The following is a 22,150-nucleotide window of genomic DNA, read 5'->3' as shown; positions in this document are numbered from 1 at the left end:
AAAAAAAAAACAAAGCGAAACCGTCACACAGATTGGTGTACCACATTGTGTTTATGCAGTTTTCTGACACGCGGATGAGTCAAATCGTTTAAATACTGTACACAACATGGATATACAAGATGCTCTTCATTTCGCACCTTTAAAATTCTTAATAGGCTGGTCAGGCAATAATGTGAGTAAGTATATATAGATAGCGCATTGCATTTGTCTGTAACATCCATAAAATTGCCTGCATGCGTGTCTTGCAAGGCTAGATCCTCCTGCAACCCAGAATATCCTCCTCCTCCTCTTTTGTGTAAGATTTCATTGTGAAGCTTAGACACATAAATGTAATATTCTTAGGCGTATCCAAAGTATGGGAAATTGTGGACACCCGTCAAGTGGCTATTATTTCTAAGCTCCGCATATTTAAGAGACAAAATAGTGGCGCACGCGCAGACATCAGTAGACCACGCCTGCTATATGCATAGTCACTGCCGTCTCACATAAAGTACACATGGACGACACGCTTCATCTTCTGACTTACTTTTTTTTTATTCAGTCATCGTTTACAGAAACGCAAACGCCTCCTCGCAAAACACAATAAGTTAAAACGAGAAAGTGCACGGGACAAGTGGTGAGCAGAAAGCAATTTATAAAAAAAAATTATCAAGAGAAGTAGAGAGAGAGAGAGAGAGATAGGCAGATTTTACACGGAACAACAATGCCGTCATCGCAACCAAAAATTTTTTTTTTCTCTGCTTCGCGCTCTCCGCTACAGCACAAGCGTGCATCACAGAGCTTCCATTACACACCTGAAACATCCCCGCGCGCGATATTTATATTTGTCTAAGGCGATGCGATGCGACAAGCGGAAATAGACCTTAGCTCAGGCGTCGTTATTTTTTTTTTCTGCTGCTTCGTTCCTCTTCAAATATCGCTTAAGACAGCTTCCGAAGCAACGAAGACGTAAGGCATACGTATTCGGAATACCCTGTTAGATTGTGGAGCCTCGGCAGAGGCTGATGCCGCGCGTTGGCAAAGTTGAAGCGACCGTGAAATAAAGGTGTAAGCACCAACAACGCCCGAATGTTGCACGGCCACTCTCAGCCCCCGCGGAGTCTCTCGAGGCTTTACTTACAGTAGAAGGCGTGTAGAAACTGTACACAAGACGTCTTAAAACCTGTACATAATTCGGGAAATCGTTCATATATATAATATATATATTTATTTATAGACTCATTTATTTATATATCTAAAGTGGAGCATCTAGAAGAGAGAGCGAGAGAAAAAGAGAAAAAGAAAGTACGGTCTCTTAAACGATGCTCCACGACCCTGATTTCTCCGATTGGTTTTGTGTTTCCCTGTATACATCCAGTGGTGTGCGCATGCGGACCTGCAGCGTGCGTTATTATCCAGTCTTTCCATAACGCGCATGCGCGTGCGATCGAAGGCCTCAGTGCCCGCGCCATCGTGTTTAACGGGCCTCTTATTTACACCAAGCTGCTGAACAAACTCGGAAACGACGTCTGTCAAGGTTTCGCGCAAGCGCGAGGAAGCATGCAGCTCCTCATTCGGGCGCTTATCGTGCCGGGAAAATTCTCATGACCCTGTATTCTTGTGTTCTGGCGTGCATTATTAACGCGGCAGAATCAGCTCATCGCTTGAAGAAAGCCTCTGCACAATCGAATGAGCTTGGGCGTTGAAGCGAAGTTGCTTAAGCAGTATGTGCCAAATGGATCGAGTGTAGTTATCTCGGTGTCCTTAGAGTAATAATTACAGAAAGAGTGGCCGCATTTACTGCTGGAACGCTCACTGGACCAAACTATATCGCTGAATTTGTGAGCGGCTGTACGTTGCATACTCTGTCTCGTTAGCTTGTTTTGTTTCTTCATTTATCTACAGAAATGGGAAACGTGCCTGCAGTGTAAAAACGTCGTATAGATCAGAATTCGGAAACGAAAATTTTGAGCAACTGTAACACTGTGCGCCGAGTGTCGTGTCGCTATACATCTGCGGCGAAGTAGTTAGGTGGGATCTTCGTTAGACTTATAATAAAGGTTAAACGTGGGCTCCAGAGGCTAAATGTCATCTAGCAAAGCGTGCCGCTTCTGAGGCAAACGTTCCTTGTAATGTGTACTGATTCGATTATATTCCCTGCGCTGATGCAGAGGACGCAATGCTCTTAAGAGCCGGTGAGAGATTGCGAGATGTCGAGAGTCCAGATATAACGATTAATTTGGTGGAACTACTTCAGTTTCAGTGGCTGCCATATTCCACGATGCAGTGTTTTGCAGCGACGAAAAATTATTTTCAAGCTGCAACTACAAATTTCGATCGCGGAAAATTTGAACATACGTTGCAACGCTATAACTCCTGTGACGCATGGGAAAAGGGCCGTCGACTCAATTCCACTATTTAACTACACTGACAAAGAAAGTCCCGACACCTAGCCTCAAACTTCCCTGTTCCTGAGACATCCGCGCTATTTATTAAGTAAGGCGCAGTCAGTGATCTCATTTCTGCACAAAAAGAAGAAGAAAGAGCTGCGTTTCATATGCACGTTAATCGGGCGAGGAATGCAAAGCTTTTCGCGACAACCCTCAAGCTTTCCTTTTTCATTGACGACAGCAGCGATGACGACGTCCGGTGCGTGACCATTTCCCCACTCTCGTGAAAAGCCCTAAATCTCGGCCTGGCCCTTGCGTATCGTAATGGGAAGTACCAAGGCAAATCCATTTTCGTCGGATTAACCACACCCTGTCTTAAGATTATCTTTTGCGTTGATCCGGCCTTGAGCACCAATCGCAAAACTCAGTCACGTGAACGGTGTATAAAGTACCTCTGAAAATATAAGATTCGTACTTAATGCGAGCTAAAGCGCTAATAAATATAATGGAGCATAGATCCACAGCCACGTAGCTGCCTATTCGGCGGATGTGCGAAAGCAGAGCGGATGACGTGACCAGGCACGTGCAACGACAGCTTGCTCCGTCGCGTTCTATTGGCGACGAGTGTAACACTATTACTGACCCCAGGGCTGCTGTAGCCTAAAAGTACAGGTTACTGCGTATGTGTACCTCAGCGATAAGCACAGGAAAGTGTCTGAGGCACATCGAACATTCGGGTAATTTTTTTTTTACAAGAATCTCTAAGCAAAACCCTGTTTCAGTTTATCACGTACAACAAATCCATAATTCGCTTCTGCACCGAACTGACATAATACAGTTTCGTCGGTGGTTAGTTTGCTAACAGCTAACGATTTTTGTAGTATGATGCTTCCTACATGTTTATTAAAAGAAAAAGAGAACGATAATATGTTTCGATCAGGTGATCAGAATTAGATGACAAAAAGATCGCGCAGCTCCGAAACAGCTGCACGAGGAGGAACGCTATCGTTGCACGCCTGGCCATTTACATCTCACTTAACGAGGTTGCAGGTGCCGCTAGTGCGTAAGTATAACCGTTTGTGACTTGGTCGCCGATGTCGCGCGGGAGGTCTATACCTGGAATAACTGAGTCGCTTGTGAATTGGGACACAAAAATGTCGCAGCTGAGACATATAGTCGCAAGAACTCGCGCCGCGTATTCACATTATCGCGGGCGAACCGTACGTGGCGCGTTGAATGTAGATACCCTGTTCAAGATGGCGACGACAAAGCGTCCGCCATGTTGTATATTATAGTATAGACACTGTGTACAGAAGACACTGGTTCTGCCCCCGACGTGCACGAGAAAATAAAAGGAACAGAGCGAAAATAAAATAATAACAACAACGGTATGTCACAAAATAAAGATGGCGGCGCAATGTACAAGGGTACGACGTCCCGGGGACGCGGAAATAAAAAGAGCAACACTTCCTGAATAACGACATCAGCCGGGCCATATGTAGCGAGAAAAAGAAATGAACAAGATGGTCCCGGCATAGAAAGACACCAGAAGAAGACGGAGGAAAAAGAAAAAAATGTCTCGTGGAAGAAGCATCGGAGAAACGAAAAAGACGCAGCCATACTGCATGCTTGCGAGAAAAAAAAAAGTAAGAATGTTCGAATGGATCACAGTATGCGCACACGCTTATTCACCATCACTGCGGAGAGTCCATGCGTGTGTGCGCGCGCTCTCTTTTCGTTGGAGGTCCTTGGGACACACTGCACACACGGGCGACACAAGTCAGTTCGTCGTCTATTCGTCGAGCTGTGCTCTTTGTGGGGCGGTGTCCCGTTGCCGGCTGTTCACTTATAGTCCGTTAGGGTTGGTGGGGAGGAATGCGGGAGTAGGGATGCACGAGTGGGGTGACGGATAAAATGGGGAGTGCAGCGGGCAGTTTTGTTATAATCTTCTTCTTCCCCTCCAATGCTGAGAGCGACGGAGAAGAGACATTGCACTTTGATGAGCGAAGAAAAAAAAAATAAGAACAACAATGTGGCCGCTCGGATGAGCGCCTCAGTCTTGGGGCTTGTATGGGCCTTCTCGCGGTTTGCTTTTTTTCCCTTGAAGGCGCGCGCGCTTTAGCTGCTGCTGTGCACGGGATGCTGTTCAGACGGCCTTCGCGGATAGGCACACCACCACGATAGCACCGTCTCTCTCTCACACATTCTTCCGCTCATTTTCTTTCATATAGTTAAGTACCCACCACGCTGTTGAGGTCGCGGGTTCGATAGCATTTCAAGAGGGCTGGAACTAGCCCTTGTTTTCCAATAAGCTGACATCAAATTGGACTGTGCGTCAAGAGGGCATGCATACAGACACGTCCCTGAGACAAGGTTTTTCTTTTTTGCGCTGTTTTGCTTATATGTGATCAGGCTTGCTACAGCATCCTTGCGAAGAGGCGTTGGAAAGCGGACGCTCGTCGCTTCTCGCCTCTCTCTTCGACCTACGCGAATTCACCCGCAAGCGATGGCTGTCAAGAGCGATTGGATGCGGGGCTTTCGCGAATCAAACTGGTCTCTAGCGACGAAAGAAAGAAAATAGTGGTAAGAAAGTCATGGATAAAGGCAGGGGAGGGGGGGGGGGGGGCGTGATACAAGACTGCGGTGCCCCCACACAGGCGAACTGTTCCCATGCATTCGCCAGTTTTGCTTCAGTAGTTGCTTACATTTCTGACAGCTAAGGTTTCCCCTGCATGCGTGCATGCCCTCGTTGGCGCGTTCACTTCGCGGCGTTACTTGAGCTACTGATGGCGCCACTGTAGCAAACGCGCGCCACAAAGCTTTGTAGTTGAGACGGATGGATTGTTAGCAGTCACACTTGAGCATGATACCACGGCATGTGAAATGCCACGGCTCTAAAGGATAACGTTGCTTTCGTGTTGTCTTGTGTATGCGATGTCTGTTCTCGACGCACAGATAAAAGGTTCACTCGTTTTTTTGGTTGAAAGTTACTGCGATAGTGAATTCGATTTATGCGTCTTGAGCGTTCGCACTCGGAATATTTCGCAAATACTCGGATTACTGGAGCCACTAAGACAACTGAAGAAATAGCTAATTTCCAAAGCGGCTCAACTGTTGCAGTTCGATTCGACACATAACGCCCCATTTAAGAAACATACACAGATAGTACTGCTTTCATTGCGTCACATGACTGTACTTATCATTGAAACTACACTACCATGTCAGTGAAGGAAGGAGAGGGAGCGAAAAAACTGTTCGCGCCGAGTTCACCCAGAACAAGCTACGCTCACTTCCACTTCAGCGTGGGATTTCCAAATGAACCACGCAAAATTCCGCTAATTAATTTCGTACAAACCCTAACTGGTGATCAGTGGCTGTCGCTTTTCACGAGCTAAGCGCTTCGAAAACGAAGCTGAAGTTCGATGCGCGATTCAGGGACCGATTCGGGGACGTCTGAGACGTCAAATTTCGCCCAAATCTTGATTATTTGGATAACATTTGACCAGCTGTTCCGATTATTTGGCCGACATTTAATTACTTTAAGTTCGACTAACATTCGTCACGCCAGAAGTGGAAGAGCAGATGCAGCGCCGTGTGCAGCTCTCAAGTTGCACGAAGGCGCGGCAGAGGAACAGCCCGTCGTTTGTTTCATTAGCTTTTGCATTCGGCTCCGGCCTTATTAATTTCAGAAGCAACACGTATTCGCAATGCCGGAAGCGAAAGAGCTGTGGCAGTACCGATAGAGCTCTGAAGCCGCACGAGAGCAGCACCAGAGCGCCTATATTCCTATTGACATACACTGGAGCTGCACTGGCGTTGCACATGGTGTCGCAACCGCGTAGCACCTGCGCTGCACTAGACTCAAAGTGCGCAGATAGTGCGGAGATGCTACACGGAAATTGGTGAGCCAGGTCGAACGGCCACGAACACGTGAGAGAGAGAGCGAAATCGGTGGTGGTGCGCCTGGGGGGTTCAAGGGGGGGATTTAACGCGTAGCGGCCGTGGGCTGACACAGCTCGTGGAAGAAGGGTTCTGGCCCATGTCGCCGCATGTAGGCAGCTTTGGCCGCACGCTGTGGGGCGCTCCTCACTGGCTGTCCTTCTGCTGGGGCGACGGCGGCGACAGCTTTCCCGGCGAGAGGGTGCCGGCCGACACGTCGGGCGGCGAGGACTCTGGCGGGATGAGGCCCTCTTTCATGCGCTTCTTCTGCTTCATGCGGCGGTTCTGGAACCAGATCTTCACCTGCGTCTCGTTCAGCTGCAGCGCCGTGGCGATCTCGATGCGCCGCGCGCGCGTCAGGTACTTGTTGAAGTGGAACTCCTTCTCCAGCTCCGTCAGCTGCTTGGTGGTGAAGTTGGTGCGGCCCGTGCCATTGGGACCGCACGGACCGCCGGCGCCGGTCGCGCCGAAGCCGCCGTACTCGTGCTTGGGCACTGAAATGAGAAAAAGATCAGGGTCCACGGTCAACACAAGGGCTCTTGTATACACAGAATCTCTCTTATACACATAAGCACCATCGTCATAATGCTCTATTTTAGCCGAAAGCCTTAGGTGCCTAATCAAACGCGAAAATTGAACGCCGGAGTGGTGCAAAAAATCACCGCGTGATAACGCCACCACAAGACGTCATCCTGACGGCACAGATAGCGAAATTTGTGACGCAATCATGACGTCACTATGACGTCCCATAATGCGACGTCACCTGACGATGTCATCGCATGACATCGTTACTTGGTCAAAGGTGGGTTTATCACGGAGGCAAAAACTTCGAGGATGCTTGAGCTTCGCCTTCAAGAGTAGAACGCGGTAGCGTAATTGGGCCTCGTTAGCATCGCCTTTTCAGTTGCTAGCCTGGCTTCGTTTCGAGGTGGACACGTCAACCGTGCCGCAATGAAAAGAACGTCTGTGCGCTTAACATTAGCTGTTTCAAACAATACACACCGTACTTCAAATAAACAGCGCAAAAAACGGACGGCGACGGAAAGGAGACACACAAGACAAGCGCTGACTAATTTTTATTGACAAGAACGCAACTTATAAGTGCTTGCAGGGAAAGTTCAATGCAGAAAACGGAACATAACAAGAAAAAGCAATATAGAAACCAGGCTAAAAAATAACAGTCACAGCAGCCGGCTGCGCCCACCCCCGCATTCTAAAAAAAAAAAAAAAAAAAAACCCAGCTCTCTGTCAGCAAAACCGATGGCTTGCTAATGCAACCGTGATTTTCTCGCGTCATCTGCGTAGCCTCACTTATTACTCGTGCTTGCTCATCCTTGTTCCTATCCACAACAGTGGTCCCTTGAAACTGCGGCGTGCACCCACACGTGCTGACGTGCAGTGGCATGTAGCCATCCTCACCATTGCGTGCGTTTTTTGCGCTGTTTATTTCAAGAGTGCACAACCAACTAGCCCAGACAGCTACATTGTTAAATACACACCGACTCAAAACGACAACTGAGAAGAAAAAGAAGATGGTTTTCGCCTTCCAGTCATCTCAGGGGAATGCATAAGGGATCCCGTGAGATTTTTTTTTTTTTAACTAGAACCTGCACAAGTTATAACAAAAAAGGGTTACGGCATAAACTGGCTATTGTCGTTATCACTGTCGATGCGAATAGCATAACGGCGACTCGACTACATCCCGTGAGCGTTGTGAACATAAAAATATGCGCATACTGCAGATACGACTTTCAGCCATAACAGAGAAAGCAGACCTCGAGGTTCGAAGACGTCAAAATAATTAGCTTAAGTAATATACAGAGCTAACATCAGCAAAGCGAACAAATAATATTAGGAAGAAATCAGAGAAGTGCTTTGAAATGTCATCAAGCGCTACTGCCATACACGATATTGTAGAAAACAATGATAAAGAAAGTGTTAAGTTGTTTAATTGGAGAAAGACAGGTAAAAATAGAAACAAAGCAAATGGCAACAAAAGTGCTTAATAAAAGCAGATTTATTACAAAATATTTGGCAATGGGCGGTAGGTGAACTGGCGTGGCAGTGAAGAAGAAGAAGAACAAAACTTTATTTGCGAAGACTTCGTTGCCTCGAAAACGAGGCAACGCTGTGTGGTCGGGCCCCTATTCCAAGGCACCGCTGGCCCTCGCCATCCTTTCGGCCCTCCGGACCAGCCTGAGCTGGTCCCCGAGGGCAGTGCCAGCGAATTATTGAATATGGTATACAGATGAATACACGCTGGCGCATACAGTATTGAAAGTGGACAATTGGAAAGAGGAAAGCTTCCTGTTAGAGCTTACAACTTTGTTCTTGCCGAAAAAATAAAGCGATATAGATAAGCTATATCCAACATGTAAATGACCGAAGAATAAATGAAGTCAGGAAAAACTTAATTTAACGAGCAATCCGACCTTGAGTTTGTTAATCATAAGCATGCGGATTACACATGTAGTAGGATGTACAGGTCGCTTAGTGAAGACACTTCGATATGAAAATATTTCAGTACGAGGTTTCACTATAGAAACCTCGTACTGAAACTATAGTCACAGGTTTCACTATAGAAGGAAAAAAAACAAAAAAAACAGCCAGCTTTAACAATTATATTGAACCTATAAACTCAATGACTGCGACAGCAGAATTCTTTGAAGGTCGCACCAGTGTCGCGCCTTTTATTCTAGAAATAACGCGATAATAGTTAAAAGCAATTCCTTTCCTTAAAAATACCATTGAACGCACGTGCCCGGTTAACGCATATATACCTTTGAGCCTGAGAGCATGCACTTTCTTTCCGAGAAGTAGTTAGCGGATGAAACGTTTTATTTCGAGCCTTCGTGGCAAAGCCCGATGTGTTATCCTTCCCTTTTCCACTAGCTTTATGACTTGTTAGCTCATTTTTAGAAGCAACACCTTCGTACGCTCCACAAGCATATGTCGTATTGCTGTTTCTTTTTTAACCGACTTGGTAGCTAGCTTACTTCGTGGAATTTTCTGTGACTGCAGTGCCAGCACGTAGTTTGCTTTAATATATTGAAATGATGCACATGTACAAAGCCAGAATTGCTGGAAACATAGACGATATAAAGTTCGCCTCTAAAGATAAGTAGAACAATATCCGACGTTTTTTCATGACGACTCCTAGAAAATGGGAAAATAAACTTCTTCGTGGAATCTTATTCCAAACATGTGCTGATCACCATTTCCGCTTTGCCTACGTACGAAGAATGAAGATGTTCCAACCGAAAGAAAGAAAATAAAGAAATAAAAAGTACCACCATCACAAAATTCGTTTTGTAAAAAAACACTTTAGTGCGCGAAATATCCTCCATTGTGGAAACTATACAATGCTTTGTTCTTCGCGTTTCTTGGAATAGTGGCATCAAAGGAGGTGTCGTTTCACAGAACGAGGTCGGACTTTCCGAGAAGCCGCGGTCGATGTATTTGTGTTTTAAAACAATGAAATATCTGCTGCTAGGCGTGGCAGGAAACACTATACTTCTTACATTTTAAAGAAATATGACTATCTCATATCGTGTTTTCACCTAACAAGGTTTTTTTTTTTTTAAGCCGTAAATTAGAAGTGTCTCACTCCATGCTATCGCATTACGTCAGTTGCCGTTGCTGCGAACATTTGAACAATACGCTTTAGGTAATTCGGGGTTGTCCACAATGGACTACCGGTATGCTATATATTTTCTATAGGTACCAAACATCAGTGCAGAATAAGATCCCGAATACAAACAAAACGGTATAAATATTCAACTCAGAAGTATATAACACGTAATAAAGGCATAATCGGTAAATTCCATTCACATTGTGTATCATTCGCTTGTACTCCGGTTTTTATGACATTCGCAGAATGTTCAGAGGCTGAGTGAGACTAATTGCTCGCTTATACAGCAACGTTATCGTGTAAGGCCGTGTTATATCCACGACAGAAATTTTTTTACTTGCGATCTAAAATTTCATCCTTACTTGCATTAACCGTCTGAGTTGTACGGCTGAAAATTTGCTTCTTTAAACGTACTTGGTAATCTTGTGTTGGTTCTTTTATCGACTATGTGCCCCTAAGGTGCGCCGGTTTATCGGCCGTACATATTGATTGCATGGCCCTAAAATACTCCCATTTCAGCATGTCGTGCATGGCTATAGGATATCCGTACACCACTTTCCTCTTTAGCTCAAGTTACGTGATTCCTATCAGCTGATGTGAAGCAGCTGGTTCCTGTCAGCTCTATCTTCAAAGTTCCAGAACCGTTAATTAGTATATTATATGAATGCACTGCTCGCACACTTCTTTTTCTTGCGAGGCTTCAAAATTCTAATTAATATCTTTGCATGTACTTTTTACCAGGCTATTGAACAGTTAACACTTTAAATTAACATTTTAATCTCCAGCAAATTAATGTACTTACAGCTACCTTTGGACAGCGCCGATTAAGACCTTCAATTATTCATCGATTTGGCGTCAGTAATCGCCAGTGTTATTGAAAGGGCAATATCATCTGAAAGGTGCGTGTTGCTGAAATATTCACCGCCTGATCATTATTCCTTCCTCTCAGATATGGCGTTATAGCCCTTTTACATTTTAGTCAATGGCAATGGAGCGACTGTGCCTCCCAGCCTGACCTATTTGGTTATCAGCATTTTTTTTTTCGTTTTTGAAGCGGATAATTAATTTAGCAGTAGAGTATTTGCGTTGATATATAAGATATTCACGCATATGCATTCTTACTACATTCAATTAGTACGCAGGTCCTCCGTGACTGAACTGATATTCCTACAGAATCAAACGCCTTTTCACAATCTATATGAATGCCATCTATGGAGGCGTTGATTGTATACTATGCGCGCAGATTTCTCAATTACCTGATTGATGTCATGAATGAGATTTAAGCCCCATATTCTCACAAGGACCCGCCCATTCATTTCAGCTCTATGGGGTTTTATTGACTAAACCCGACACCCGTGCTGTTTCTTGTGTTGCGCTTGAAATAAATAACGTACCAATACGGCCATGTTACGGAATGTCCTGGTATGCGTTGTGAATATAGGTAATCGGAGTTGCAGCTTTATGACTCAGCCTGCCTGGTGCAACAAACGGACCATTCTGCATGCTACCACGAAGTATGCTGCAGCAGTTATTCATTCAAACGACTTTTTAAAAACTTCTTTTTTTTTTTTCGCTCATACACGTTCTTCGGAGCCATGGGCCCGTATAACTGTTTTGGTAATTTGTCTCTGCGTATACTAAGGACTATGTATCAAGATGCATTAAAGTCAGGCGGTGAGTAGCACTGCCACCTGTTCCGAGTATTTCGCGTCACGCGGTCAAAAGAAAGACGTCGATATTTCATCACTAGGACAACGGCGTCAATTCACGAGTTGAGGGCACTGCGAAGTTCATCGATTGGAAATTGCGAAGGAGCTCGTTCACGAGCGTCTGTATATCTGTCTGGGCGATGGCTCAAATGACGGCGTCGGTTGGTGGCAACAATTATTGACAAATCGGCGGCCGTATACACCGACGATACCCGCTCCCTTCCTCACGTATGTGCCACATGTGTTACTTCGAAGCTGCAAGCATTCGGCATTGTTTAGTATTATCGTCAACCGTGGAAAGCCTCAGCGCAAGGTGCCCATGCTTCGGCAAATACGACAAACATTGTACAGGAAACACGCAGCTATATTTTAGCTCCTTGCGCCATCACGACGTCACGCTATATACACAGCATGCAACGGAAGTGCCGGCGAGACGCGTGTGATTTGCAACCCGCGCAAGGGCCCACTACCGAACGAGGAAAACACGGGGCTATCGGGAATTAACACCGTCGCACGCAGCAGCCGCAGCTCGTCTTTCGACACGCACACAAACGGAATCACGCTCGACGACTTCGCCGCAGTGTCCCTGAATGGTTGAGTGGCGAAGCCCACGCACGCAGCTAATGACAACGACTGCGCACAGCGTCCTCTAATTGACACGTTATATTAAAACATGCGCGCGTATAACACGCACGCCTGATGACCGTGACGTTGCGACTATACGCGATGCGACTATCGGGTCCCTTATTTATAGACACGGAGTACCCTTGACTGTCGCGGTTCAAGCGCCTCCAGGCACGTGCGTGTCTTGACGGTTTGCTTTCAGAGTAGCGGGTTCAGGTGTATATATATGCGTACTACATAGGGAGGACAACATCCGGACGGTGCCGTAAAAAGGCGGCTTGCTGGCTCACCGCAGTCGCTGGCATTAACCTGTACATGTTCATTTGCATGACAGGTGTACAGCACTTTCCCATGCATGCACAGCTCGAATCCGGTGGCGTTGCTGCTTCCTGTGAGCATGTTTACCGGCTGCACCAATAAGCGGTTACAGCGCCGCCAGTGGCGCTAAAGGACGGCCCGAACGAACAAGCGTGCATGTACCGGTATTGCCCCAAAATCAGCTTGTCACTCCCAAACGATGCGTAACGGATAAGCACCCTCTGCTCCGGACGTTGTGAGGCCATGTCCAGCACCCAATTCGCAATATAAATACATTTCCCGAAAAGCAAAGTGACAAATGTTCATGGTGCGACTCCACCCGGACACTCGAGCAGACAACCAACCGGTGCATGCAGCGTCTGACAGACACCGCCTTACCGCTAATTACACAGAGACTCATCGATTGGTCGTGGGAGGTGCGACTCTCCTAACTTGACTTGGGAAGCCAATTAGCGACCCTTGACAAGGCTCGGTGAGCTGCAACAGCCACTGGGGTCCTGGAAGTGGTGCTCCACACGCAGTAATCAAGCAACCTTACTTTATTAAAGTTCTTTCTCTCTCTCTCAGTTTCGTAATGGCTGATTTACAGCAATAACTTAATGAACTTTTACTAATGTTAAATGGCGTTCGTTGCATGCATCACTGCGACTCGTAGTAAGGTAGAGAGGTGGGCGAGTTGGAAACGATGCTTACTTGGAAAATCAGCGCGAACACGGCGGAGAGAGAAGACTATATAAGGACACAGTGCTCGTACTGTGTCCCTCTCGTCTTGTGTGCTCCTTAAAACTGCTATTTAAAACTAACACGTTTCTTAAGTAAATTCAGGCCGAAAAGAATCAATGCGTCCCCGATCGAAATTCGATGTTGATTTCGTGGCCCATGAGGGATTATTGTGGCGCGTTCGTCGTCATTGTTATTGCTGTTGATCAGTATGATGCGACACACGTTATTGTCTATATACGCTCGTCGTTCACGTCATTACACCGTTGGAGCATGGTGGTCCAGGCCATCGGCCTTTTACATTGTGCCTGACTAATTACGGGTAGCGATCGTGACCCCTCACTTTTTGTCCTTGTGTTGCTTTGCGCTTAGAAAAATCTATCATGCCTCCGCAACAAAGCCTCATTTGTACCATTGTGAAGTCTTTTCAGTCCTCTATAGCGATTACGGTATTGATGTTTTCTTTTGTGTGTGTGTGCGTGTGTGTGATGCCCTGTCTGATTAATTAACATGAAGTTTTCCTAATGGAGTGGTTCTTTTCAGGTCAGGAATAGTACATAGTGTTCGCCGGAACATGAGTGTTGAGAGACGGGCATTTTGGGGACAATTATTTGCATTTGTGAAGCCTTATTGACAAGAATTTGGATTTATAAGGCTATAAAGAGCGTGATCCCTGCTTCTCGCAGAGTAACTATAAATAACAAATTCTATAGCTGAGTATAACAGCCGAGGCTTTATACTGTTCAGTGTAAGCAACGCTGAGACGTCCGACGCTTTAGCTGCGTGTTCTGTCATATACATGGCCGCCACGAAATTGGCCTCCCCGAAGATGTCAGAAATGTTTGACGTTTCCATGATGCGTCTGTGCGGCAGATGCGTCCTATCCGCTGCTTCCGTATGCATTGATTTGATAAAGAAAAAAAAAAAGAAAAGCCAGAGATGAGCGGTAGTTGTCACTTTGTGTATGTGTGTGATGCCTGTTTCTGCCCCATTTTTATGTCGGAATTCTCTCCTTATATCACTCTAATTCGACAGGAACCGGACGAAGAAGAAAAGTTGCGTGTGTGCAGCGAACTCTACAACTAATTTTTGTCAGGTCGCCCTCAGTGACCAGCCAAGGCTATGTTTTACAATCTTCCTCGTTCTTTGAGTGCTAGAATAAGCAGAATATGAGGGGTAGCTCAGCTCTGCGGTTAAACTGCCGAGAGGCAGCTACACTGCCAGCGCGCATGCGCACTCTCTCGAGAGGGGAGGGACCCCCGAGCAACAGGACTGGCACGCACGTGTAAACAACGCCCCTCGCTGGCAGCGGTGGCGTCGGTGAGCGGCACACAGACGGGCCGGGAAGCCACATGTTTCCCCGGCCGTGGAGCCGCCATTGGCTGGTCGTACGGCGCGCGCGGAGCGTAGCTTATGGGATGCTCGCAATCCGCGTTGCGGGGGAGCCCCCCCGCCAGGGACGTGGTCGGCCGAAAGGCCCCTGCGCACGCGCAAGGGGACGCCGCGGCGCCATGACTAATGGTCTACGCTTCTCCTCGATAAGCTTCCTCCGCGGCCGGACTTTACTTGGACGCAAGGCCGGCGCGACGACGCCGCGCGAAAGATGGATTTGCCCGACGAATGCGCGGACCCCCCAGCCACTGGATTGTGGATCACGCCGACGGAATGAAGGATGTGGGGTCGCATCTCGTGCGGGTCGACGAGCTTCACCTATAGCCGATACACGCATACACACGCACGCATACGGCTGGGTGCTGCGAATATGGATGCGAAGGAGGCGAGCTCCGAAGAAGCGCGATTGCGGAGGCGCCGTTGCGCACGTTGGGTATTATAAGAAGCGCAGGTACACGTACACTCGGAATCACACTTGTCTAGAGCGCTCGAGTGCGCGGCTGTGATGCTGGCGCCGTCGCAGCTTCGACCGCACGTTAGCTACAAGCTTCCGTTTATGGTTGAATTATAGCACAAGGACCTAGCATGCGGTATGAGTATGCTTTCTATCAATACGGCGTCGGTCTCTGCATAATTTTGCAAGAAATGGCGGCTCCAGCGGCCGACTGGCCGCTCTAGACAAGTGTGGTTCCGACTGTACAGAAGCTCGGATAGCCGAGCTGCCTTTCATTTCGTCAGTGATTGCGATGCTGCTGGTGCTAGGTAGTTAACGGAATCCGATGTGTTCGGCGCGCAGCATCTCGTGTGATGCGGCGATCAGAAGTCGCTAAACAATAAATATCGCTGTATACAGCCTTGTCTTCGTCCCTTTGCACTACACAGTAACCTTACACTCACAAAGGCATGCGCCGCCAGATCGGTTGGTGGTGTTAATTTACATGTATGTAACCAACAGCATGCATGTGTACGATAAACGGCAATGATTTAGCCGCACTGCTCCTCCCATGTTCCTTTTGTAAACGCGTCCGAATACCACGTGCGTAAGTAAATTTTACATCGACGTTCTTTTTCAGTGGCGCCTGCAAACAAGCTTCATGGTGGTTTCTCAGAAGTTCATGTGAACATCGTCAGTGAGACAGTCGGTTCACAGAAAAGCCGGTTCCTCATTAAGCTTTACAGAAACATCACGTGGCTTGACCCGAGGGTATATAAATGCTAAATTTCAGCTTCCACCGCTACGTGACACTTGTACCTTTTGTGTACTTTATTTATAGGCCAGGGCAGAGGTCGCGAAGATGCGGCCCGTATATGATTGTCTTCGTCCATATTTTTTTTTTCTAAATAAGTACGTTCATGAGCGTTCAACTTTGCTAAATGATAATCGCACTATTTCCTCACCTACTACGATTAGTAACGCTTTGTTCGGGTAAGCTATACACACACGTGACTGATCTCAAGCATTTTTTCATGTGGCACACCATGCATGCGGTCGCCATGTGTTGAAACATAAACCGTGGAACAAACGCTCTATATTTCAGAACCGACGTCCAAATTTCAGTCATTATGGAGATCGCTATCGGTATGTTTCTCGAATCCTGACGTCAAATCCATTTCAGAAATGACCCATTTATGAGATATTGGAAATGCATTTTTTTCGAATGGAAGCGTTAGATGACATTCTGTTCGTGCAGGTAATTATGGTAGGCCAGCTGCAAACAACATCACGGCTTCATAAAGACCCACACATTTCCCCCCACCCCCCCCGTTTTGCGCCTCTCAATGTTAACGCGTTAATCGCATCTCTTTCACTCATAGAATTTGCCTTGCGAGCAGAATTAGAGATGGCCGGTTCCTAAGAAAATCGCAGGCATAGACAATAAGGCGCTTGTCACAGCTTATATTGTACTCAACCCTCACTATATCAAAGATAAACCCTTTAGGGCCTCGAAAGCAATTTTGAAATTATGTCAAGCGACATTTCAGTCGACATTTCAGTCGAAGCCAACAGACGCTCGCCTTCGTCTTGCGAATAGATGGTTTAGTGTTTTATACAGCCATATTAATGATCCGCAAGTTATTTCAGTTCACTTTCTCACAAAGCGAAATTAAATGTACAGTTTTATCTGCCCACCTACGAATAGAGCAGTGAGCGTAAATACACAGTTCTAACGATATGCCATAGCGGTACCTTGCTGTACCTCATGTACCGTTAATGATCGGCCGAGCTTTGGAAATGGAGCACTATAGCATACCGCGGCGTTATAGATTAGAAGGTCAGCAGCGTGAGAACTCTATAGGCATGATTTGTTTTATGTAATCTTAACCTACAATGAGTGTTGGTGCAGAAGATTTCCTATTAACTATTAATTGCAGCATTCCGGGCCGGCACACGACGAAGCAGCAATTCCTTATGGCCCTTCTCTATTCCTTTCCCTATTATCCATGGAGCGTACGGGCACGCTTATCCTTGGCGTATGAGGTGTACCGTGAAAAGGGACAGTGCCGGAATCACACTGTTATTATTCCGACCCATAATCACACTGTTGTTATTCCGACCCACTGCCCGAAACGCTTAATGCGTTGATGCTGCAGTGGTCATTATCAGCTTTAACATTGTGTCATTCTTACGCGCTTGCGTGCCCTTCTGCTAAGCGCTTCTTTGTGCGAATCAATCAACAGAGCAGAGGATGCTCAAAGGGGACAACGCCGAAGTGTGTAGAGAGGTGGAAAGGGAAGAATGGAGGAGCTGCGTTGACCAGAAGTGTGATCTGATGGTTGCCTAACGCTGGCAAAAAAGGAAAAGGTGAATGGATAGATGACTGAACACAAAGGGATAAAAGTGGGGGAAAATAAATTATGGGGAAAATGTGACGAGACGCCTTCAAAAACATAGACGCCCCTTCAAAGTCGCTTGGCATGCGGATAAGCTGCGTGGAAACCACGCGAGCCGTAACCAAGCGCTACGTCACGACCATCCGCGAAATAACGAGCCTTAAAGTACGCGGCTGCTACGGGCGTCGGTCAGTGCGCTGCAGAAAAGCCGAATCAAGCGAGCCCCACTTATCTCCCGCTGTAGCAGCAACAGCCTCTAGGGCCACAGGCGAAGAAAGCCAATGGAAAGGAGGCAGGGCTGCGGAGCGGGAGGGTGGGCTCAATCCTTTCCGCCGCAGACGTGCCAGGAATTATGGGCTCCCATTAGGAGCGGCATCTGCTGCGGGTTCCAGACCCTCGCCTCACCGCAACACATTTAGCGCAAGCCGGGGCAAGCTACAAAGATACCCCCGTGGCTCGCTTAAAACGGTGCATCGTTGAGCGAACCGCAGGTCAGCCAATCTAGGATCGAATTGCTCGGACAAGAAGGACCACTTGACATCGGCTATTTTGATTGGTTGAAGCTGCTGACTTCAGGCGTCCCGGTTCGTTGGTCGCGGTCGCCGACTGTACACTCAAGTGCGATCGACTTTTCGCGCGTTCGACAGCTGGATGTCCTGGTGCGAGCCCACAACCTCGCCTCGGCGACAGTGCACGGTATTAGCGACGCGGGGTTGCACGGTCGTGCTGGCGGTGCCGGGATGAAGAAACGACGCGTGCCAGCGCGCTTGTACCCTGTGCCAGCGGGAGGTTCTTTATGGCCTCTTAAGAGATGCTGCTGCCTAGGCTGCTGGTGTACACGGTCTCCATCCACCTTGCGCACTAATTCTGTCGTGAGCGAGGGGAGGCTCAAGGCTCGAGTGCGTAGAAGAACCCGAGACCGTTTCGAGCTCCCCCTTCCAGCAGCTCCAGCCGCGCCCGGTGCCTCCCCCTTTTCTTTAGAGGCACGAGGCGTTGGCACGCTCGATTAATCAAGACGACGGGGACGACGGCTGCGCGTGAAACACCCCGGGACGAGCTAGGGTCGCACGGAATTAATCAAGCTGCCGCCACTCCGACTCCACTCAGTGCTATAAGGTACTCGAACAGCGAAACAGATGGCCTGTTGCTGACTAGTTAGTGCAATGATTTCCTTCGCGTCCGAAGTGACATGCATAATGAAGACAGTACGCGCGAACCGTTAATGACGTGGAACCGTGATACGAGAAGATTGTTTCATTTCGTAAATATACTTTATTGTTATGAATTTAGCATTCTAAGTGTTTATCTAAAATATGTATAGTATATGTACTTGTTTTCATGGTGTGTCTAACAAGTACATAAATGGGGCAAGTTTCGGAATGTACTAACGAACTCTTTGAGTGCTGCGCGAAACGATTTTGACTTTCTTTTGTACATGGAGTTGCATTAGTTGTTCCTGTATTACTTAGTATCTTGACCTGTTGCATTTCACCTCATATTCGCTTCTAGATATGTAAGGTCCGGCGTGTCGAGAACGGGGGGGATAGTTGTGTCTGAACCCCAGAAGGCGGCTTCCAAGAAGCCAGCCTCGGAGTCGAGAGTCGAAGCGCGGGGACAAAAGAACACTTTCCAGCTGCCCATAACCGTTCGGACAAAAGACGCGCCCTATTGACAGTCGGTTTAACGACCAACGCAGCGGCCTGCAGCCCGCGGGGGGTCCGCGAAGCGGTGCGAAGGAAGCTAAGACTGTGACACCGTAAATCTCGCATAGGATCCGTGGACGCCTGTCAACGGAGACGAGATGTCGCCGAGGACGGTGCACGTGGCACAGATAAATCTCGCAAAGTGTCTGTTAAAAGCCTGTCAACGGATGCGAGATGTTTCCGAGGAGGGACAGGCATGGCTCGGCTAGTTAACCGGCCCGCACAGTGTATGAACACGGTCAGGGTAGACTTGAACGACGCCACCATCGTGTATGTTTTTCTGAGTGCACTTCTGAGAATGTCGTTTGCCGGACGTCTTCCACGTCTCTCTCTCAGGCTGGTGGCTCAAAAGGCTTCAGAGAGAGAGGGGGGTGGAGGCCTCCGGCAGACCAATTTACGGGTGGCCCAATAAGCGGGCTGAGTTGTTTTGATTTGCCGTGGGAGAATTGGGAGGAGCAATCAGGGGGTTAAAACCTGGCTCCCGGCTCCTCACGGGGTTCTTGTCGCAGGAGCGGTGCTATGCACTTGTCGGCTCTGCCGAGTTATATTGCGAAAGTTCCAATGTACATAGCTGCCATGTAACCTTGTATATATACCCTGTATATAAATATCGAGTTGTTTTGCAAAGAAAGGAGTCGTCTCCATCCTTGAGAAGAGTGAACAACCCCGATATGAGGCAAGGCAGCTACGGCCACCTTCCACTCCCTTCTGCAACTGACAGCGGCTACGCAGCTGAGAGAGCTCTGCTCTGGAATCAAGAGGGAGTGGGGAGAAGGTGTGGGAATTTACTGGCGCAGTCGAGACAGGATCGAGACAACGACGACAAGGGACGCTCTGCGTACCAAGGAGATCGTCGTGCTGCGGAGGAGACGCAGGAAGAAGGCCAAGACGGTTAAGCGTCAGGCTGAAGCAAGGAGGAAGCAAGCCACCGAACCAAAGGAGGCGGCGGTCCGGTAACCATCGACCCAAGCAGGCAGGTCCGGCGACACCTCAGGCGACGGCGAGGGTCTGGCGACGGGCAAGGCGTGACAACAGCGAGCGGCGCCTTCACAAGTGGTGAGTCCTCTGGTGTTTTTTCACCTCAGTGGTACCGCTGCCTGTATTTTTGTGGGTTATGGACACGAGGTTCGCTTATTTGAACCCCGACAGGCGTTCGCCAGCGATGAGGCGTGGGTCAGGGTCGGAGGACGAAGTGTCCAGGGAAACCCACAAGTGGTTGTCGCGCCGGAGAGCCAGGGAAATGAGCGTTTCGGAGACCTCACGCCAGAGCGCAGGCTGGAGGAGTTGCGAGCTGAGATGGAGAAACTATCGCAAGTCATCAGCGGTAGCGCTCGAGACGAGCGAGCTCGCGTCCGGCAGGCAGGATCGATGTGGTGAGCTGAGACGCTATTCAAAGGTGCTCACTGGAGTGCTTCCTAAATTTCCAACCGAGGCTGAAGCACCGGTGTGGTTGAGTCGGTCGAGAGCGCCCTAGAAGCTTACGAGGTGCCGAGGGAGTTTTGGGGACAACTTGTTTTCCCGTTAGTGGCGGAAAAAGTTCAGTTTTTGTCCACACGACTTAGCCCGGCAGAGCACAGAAGCTATCAGAAAGTCAAGCAGACAGTTCTTGACGAACTTAAACTGTCGGCAGGTGAATACCTCAAAAGGTTCTTGGGGTCAGGAAAGCGGGGCAAACGAAGGCTGGAGACCATTTGCAACGCGCCTTGAGAGCTACTGCACTTTTACCTTGACGCGAGGGGTGTCTCGACGTTCGAACGGTTAGTAGAGTTGTTGGTCGCTGACCAATTAAAGAGAAATCTGTCAGAGGAGGCACTGAGGTACGTGACACTCCAAGAAGGTAGGCAGTGGGTTAATGCGCCGGAGCTAGCCGCGTCGCTGCGCACGTTCGAAGAAGCGCAGGGGATGAACAGCGCGGCGAAGCAGAAGGTGTCGGAGTCGCAGGGCGCGAGCATTTCCAAACTGGACACACAACCAAGTTCGCGTGGCGGTGCGAGAAGTCCAGGCGCGGAGACGAAGCCTAAGCTTAGGGGCTGTTACGCGTGCGGTGCTACGGGGCATCAGAAGTGGAATTGCCCGATGCGACAGCAACAGACGCCAGGTGTTTCGGGTGCCAAGAGCGAAAGCTTAGCCGCACGGGTGTTGGTGGGAGAGCCGGTTGCCGCACACAGTGAGCTTATTCCCGTGTCTCTCGACTGCAAGGATATGCGTATCGGAGCAGTCTGGACACGGGAGCGGAGATTACTGTGTTGCGGGAGAGCGCGGTCCCACCTGAGATGGTGCACTCACACGGAACAATTAACTTAACATCTGCTTTTGGCGAAACCGTGCAGGCAAAGCTCGCGGTGGTTCCGTTAGCGATGTCCGGTGGATGCGGCGTTTGCGCTGACGTGAAGGGAACGGTCCCCGTGTTTGCGCGCTAACTGACCGGCTGACAGCACGAGCCGATTGTCTGCTGTCAGAAAAAGCGTGGAAATCGCTGAAGGAGGAGGGCGCTTCAGAGAGGACATCGAAAAGCGCGGAGGAAATAGGAGACACACAGCTGACGCCCGTTAGCGGCCTGTTGCCCACAGGCAAAGTACAGAAGCTAGAGATCGAGAGCCCGGTCTTGGAAACTCAGGGGGAAATCGCGACAATGGAGGGGGTAATCACCCAGGCAGTCGCGAAGAGCGGGGACGACGAGGCCCTCAGGGTAGCCGCGCGTCGCCCGGTGAGACACAAGCGGCGGGCAAGAAAGAGACAAGCGCGTCGGAGGATGTCGCGAAAAAGAGCAGGCCGGCCCAACGCTGCGATAACCGGGGCGGGACAGGGACGGCATTTGTGAGCGACACCGCGAGCGCTCGTGTTTTGTGCGGGTGCCATAGGGCCCCGAAATCTAGTGCAAGTGAGTAAGTTGCGCCGCGTTGCCCGAGAAGT

General features: G+C 48.6%; 1 protein-coding gene across 4 annotated transcripts in view; it reads right to left on the bottom strand.

The window, feature by feature from the left end:
- Positions 1-1,096: 1,096 nt before the first annotated feature.
- The window catches only part of LOC119394292 (homeobox protein Hox-A1), a 166,536-nt gene continuing 145,482 nt past the window's right edge, over positions 1,097-22,150 (bottom strand). For 2 of the 4 annotated variants that reach the window (XM_049415738.1, XM_049415736.1), the window contains one exon: positions 1,097-6,802. In XM_049415738.1, the coding sequence (XP_049271695.1) occupies positions 6,456-6,802 (347 nt within the window). In that variant the 3' untranslated portion in view covers positions 1,097-6,455. The remainder of the gene's footprint in view (positions 6,803-22,150) is intronic. The other 2 variants (XM_049415737.1, XM_037661573.2) reach the window with 2 other exon arrangements.

This window comes from Rhipicephalus sanguineus, chromosome 5, assembly GCF_013339695.2.
Source record: "Rhipicephalus sanguineus isolate Rsan-2018 chromosome 5, BIME_Rsan_1.4, whole genome shotgun sequence".
Lineage (NCBI taxonomy): Eukaryota > Metazoa > Arthropoda > Arachnida > Ixodida > Ixodidae > Rhipicephalus > Rhipicephalus sanguineus.
This window is presented reverse-complemented; position numbering and strand designations above follow the sequence as displayed.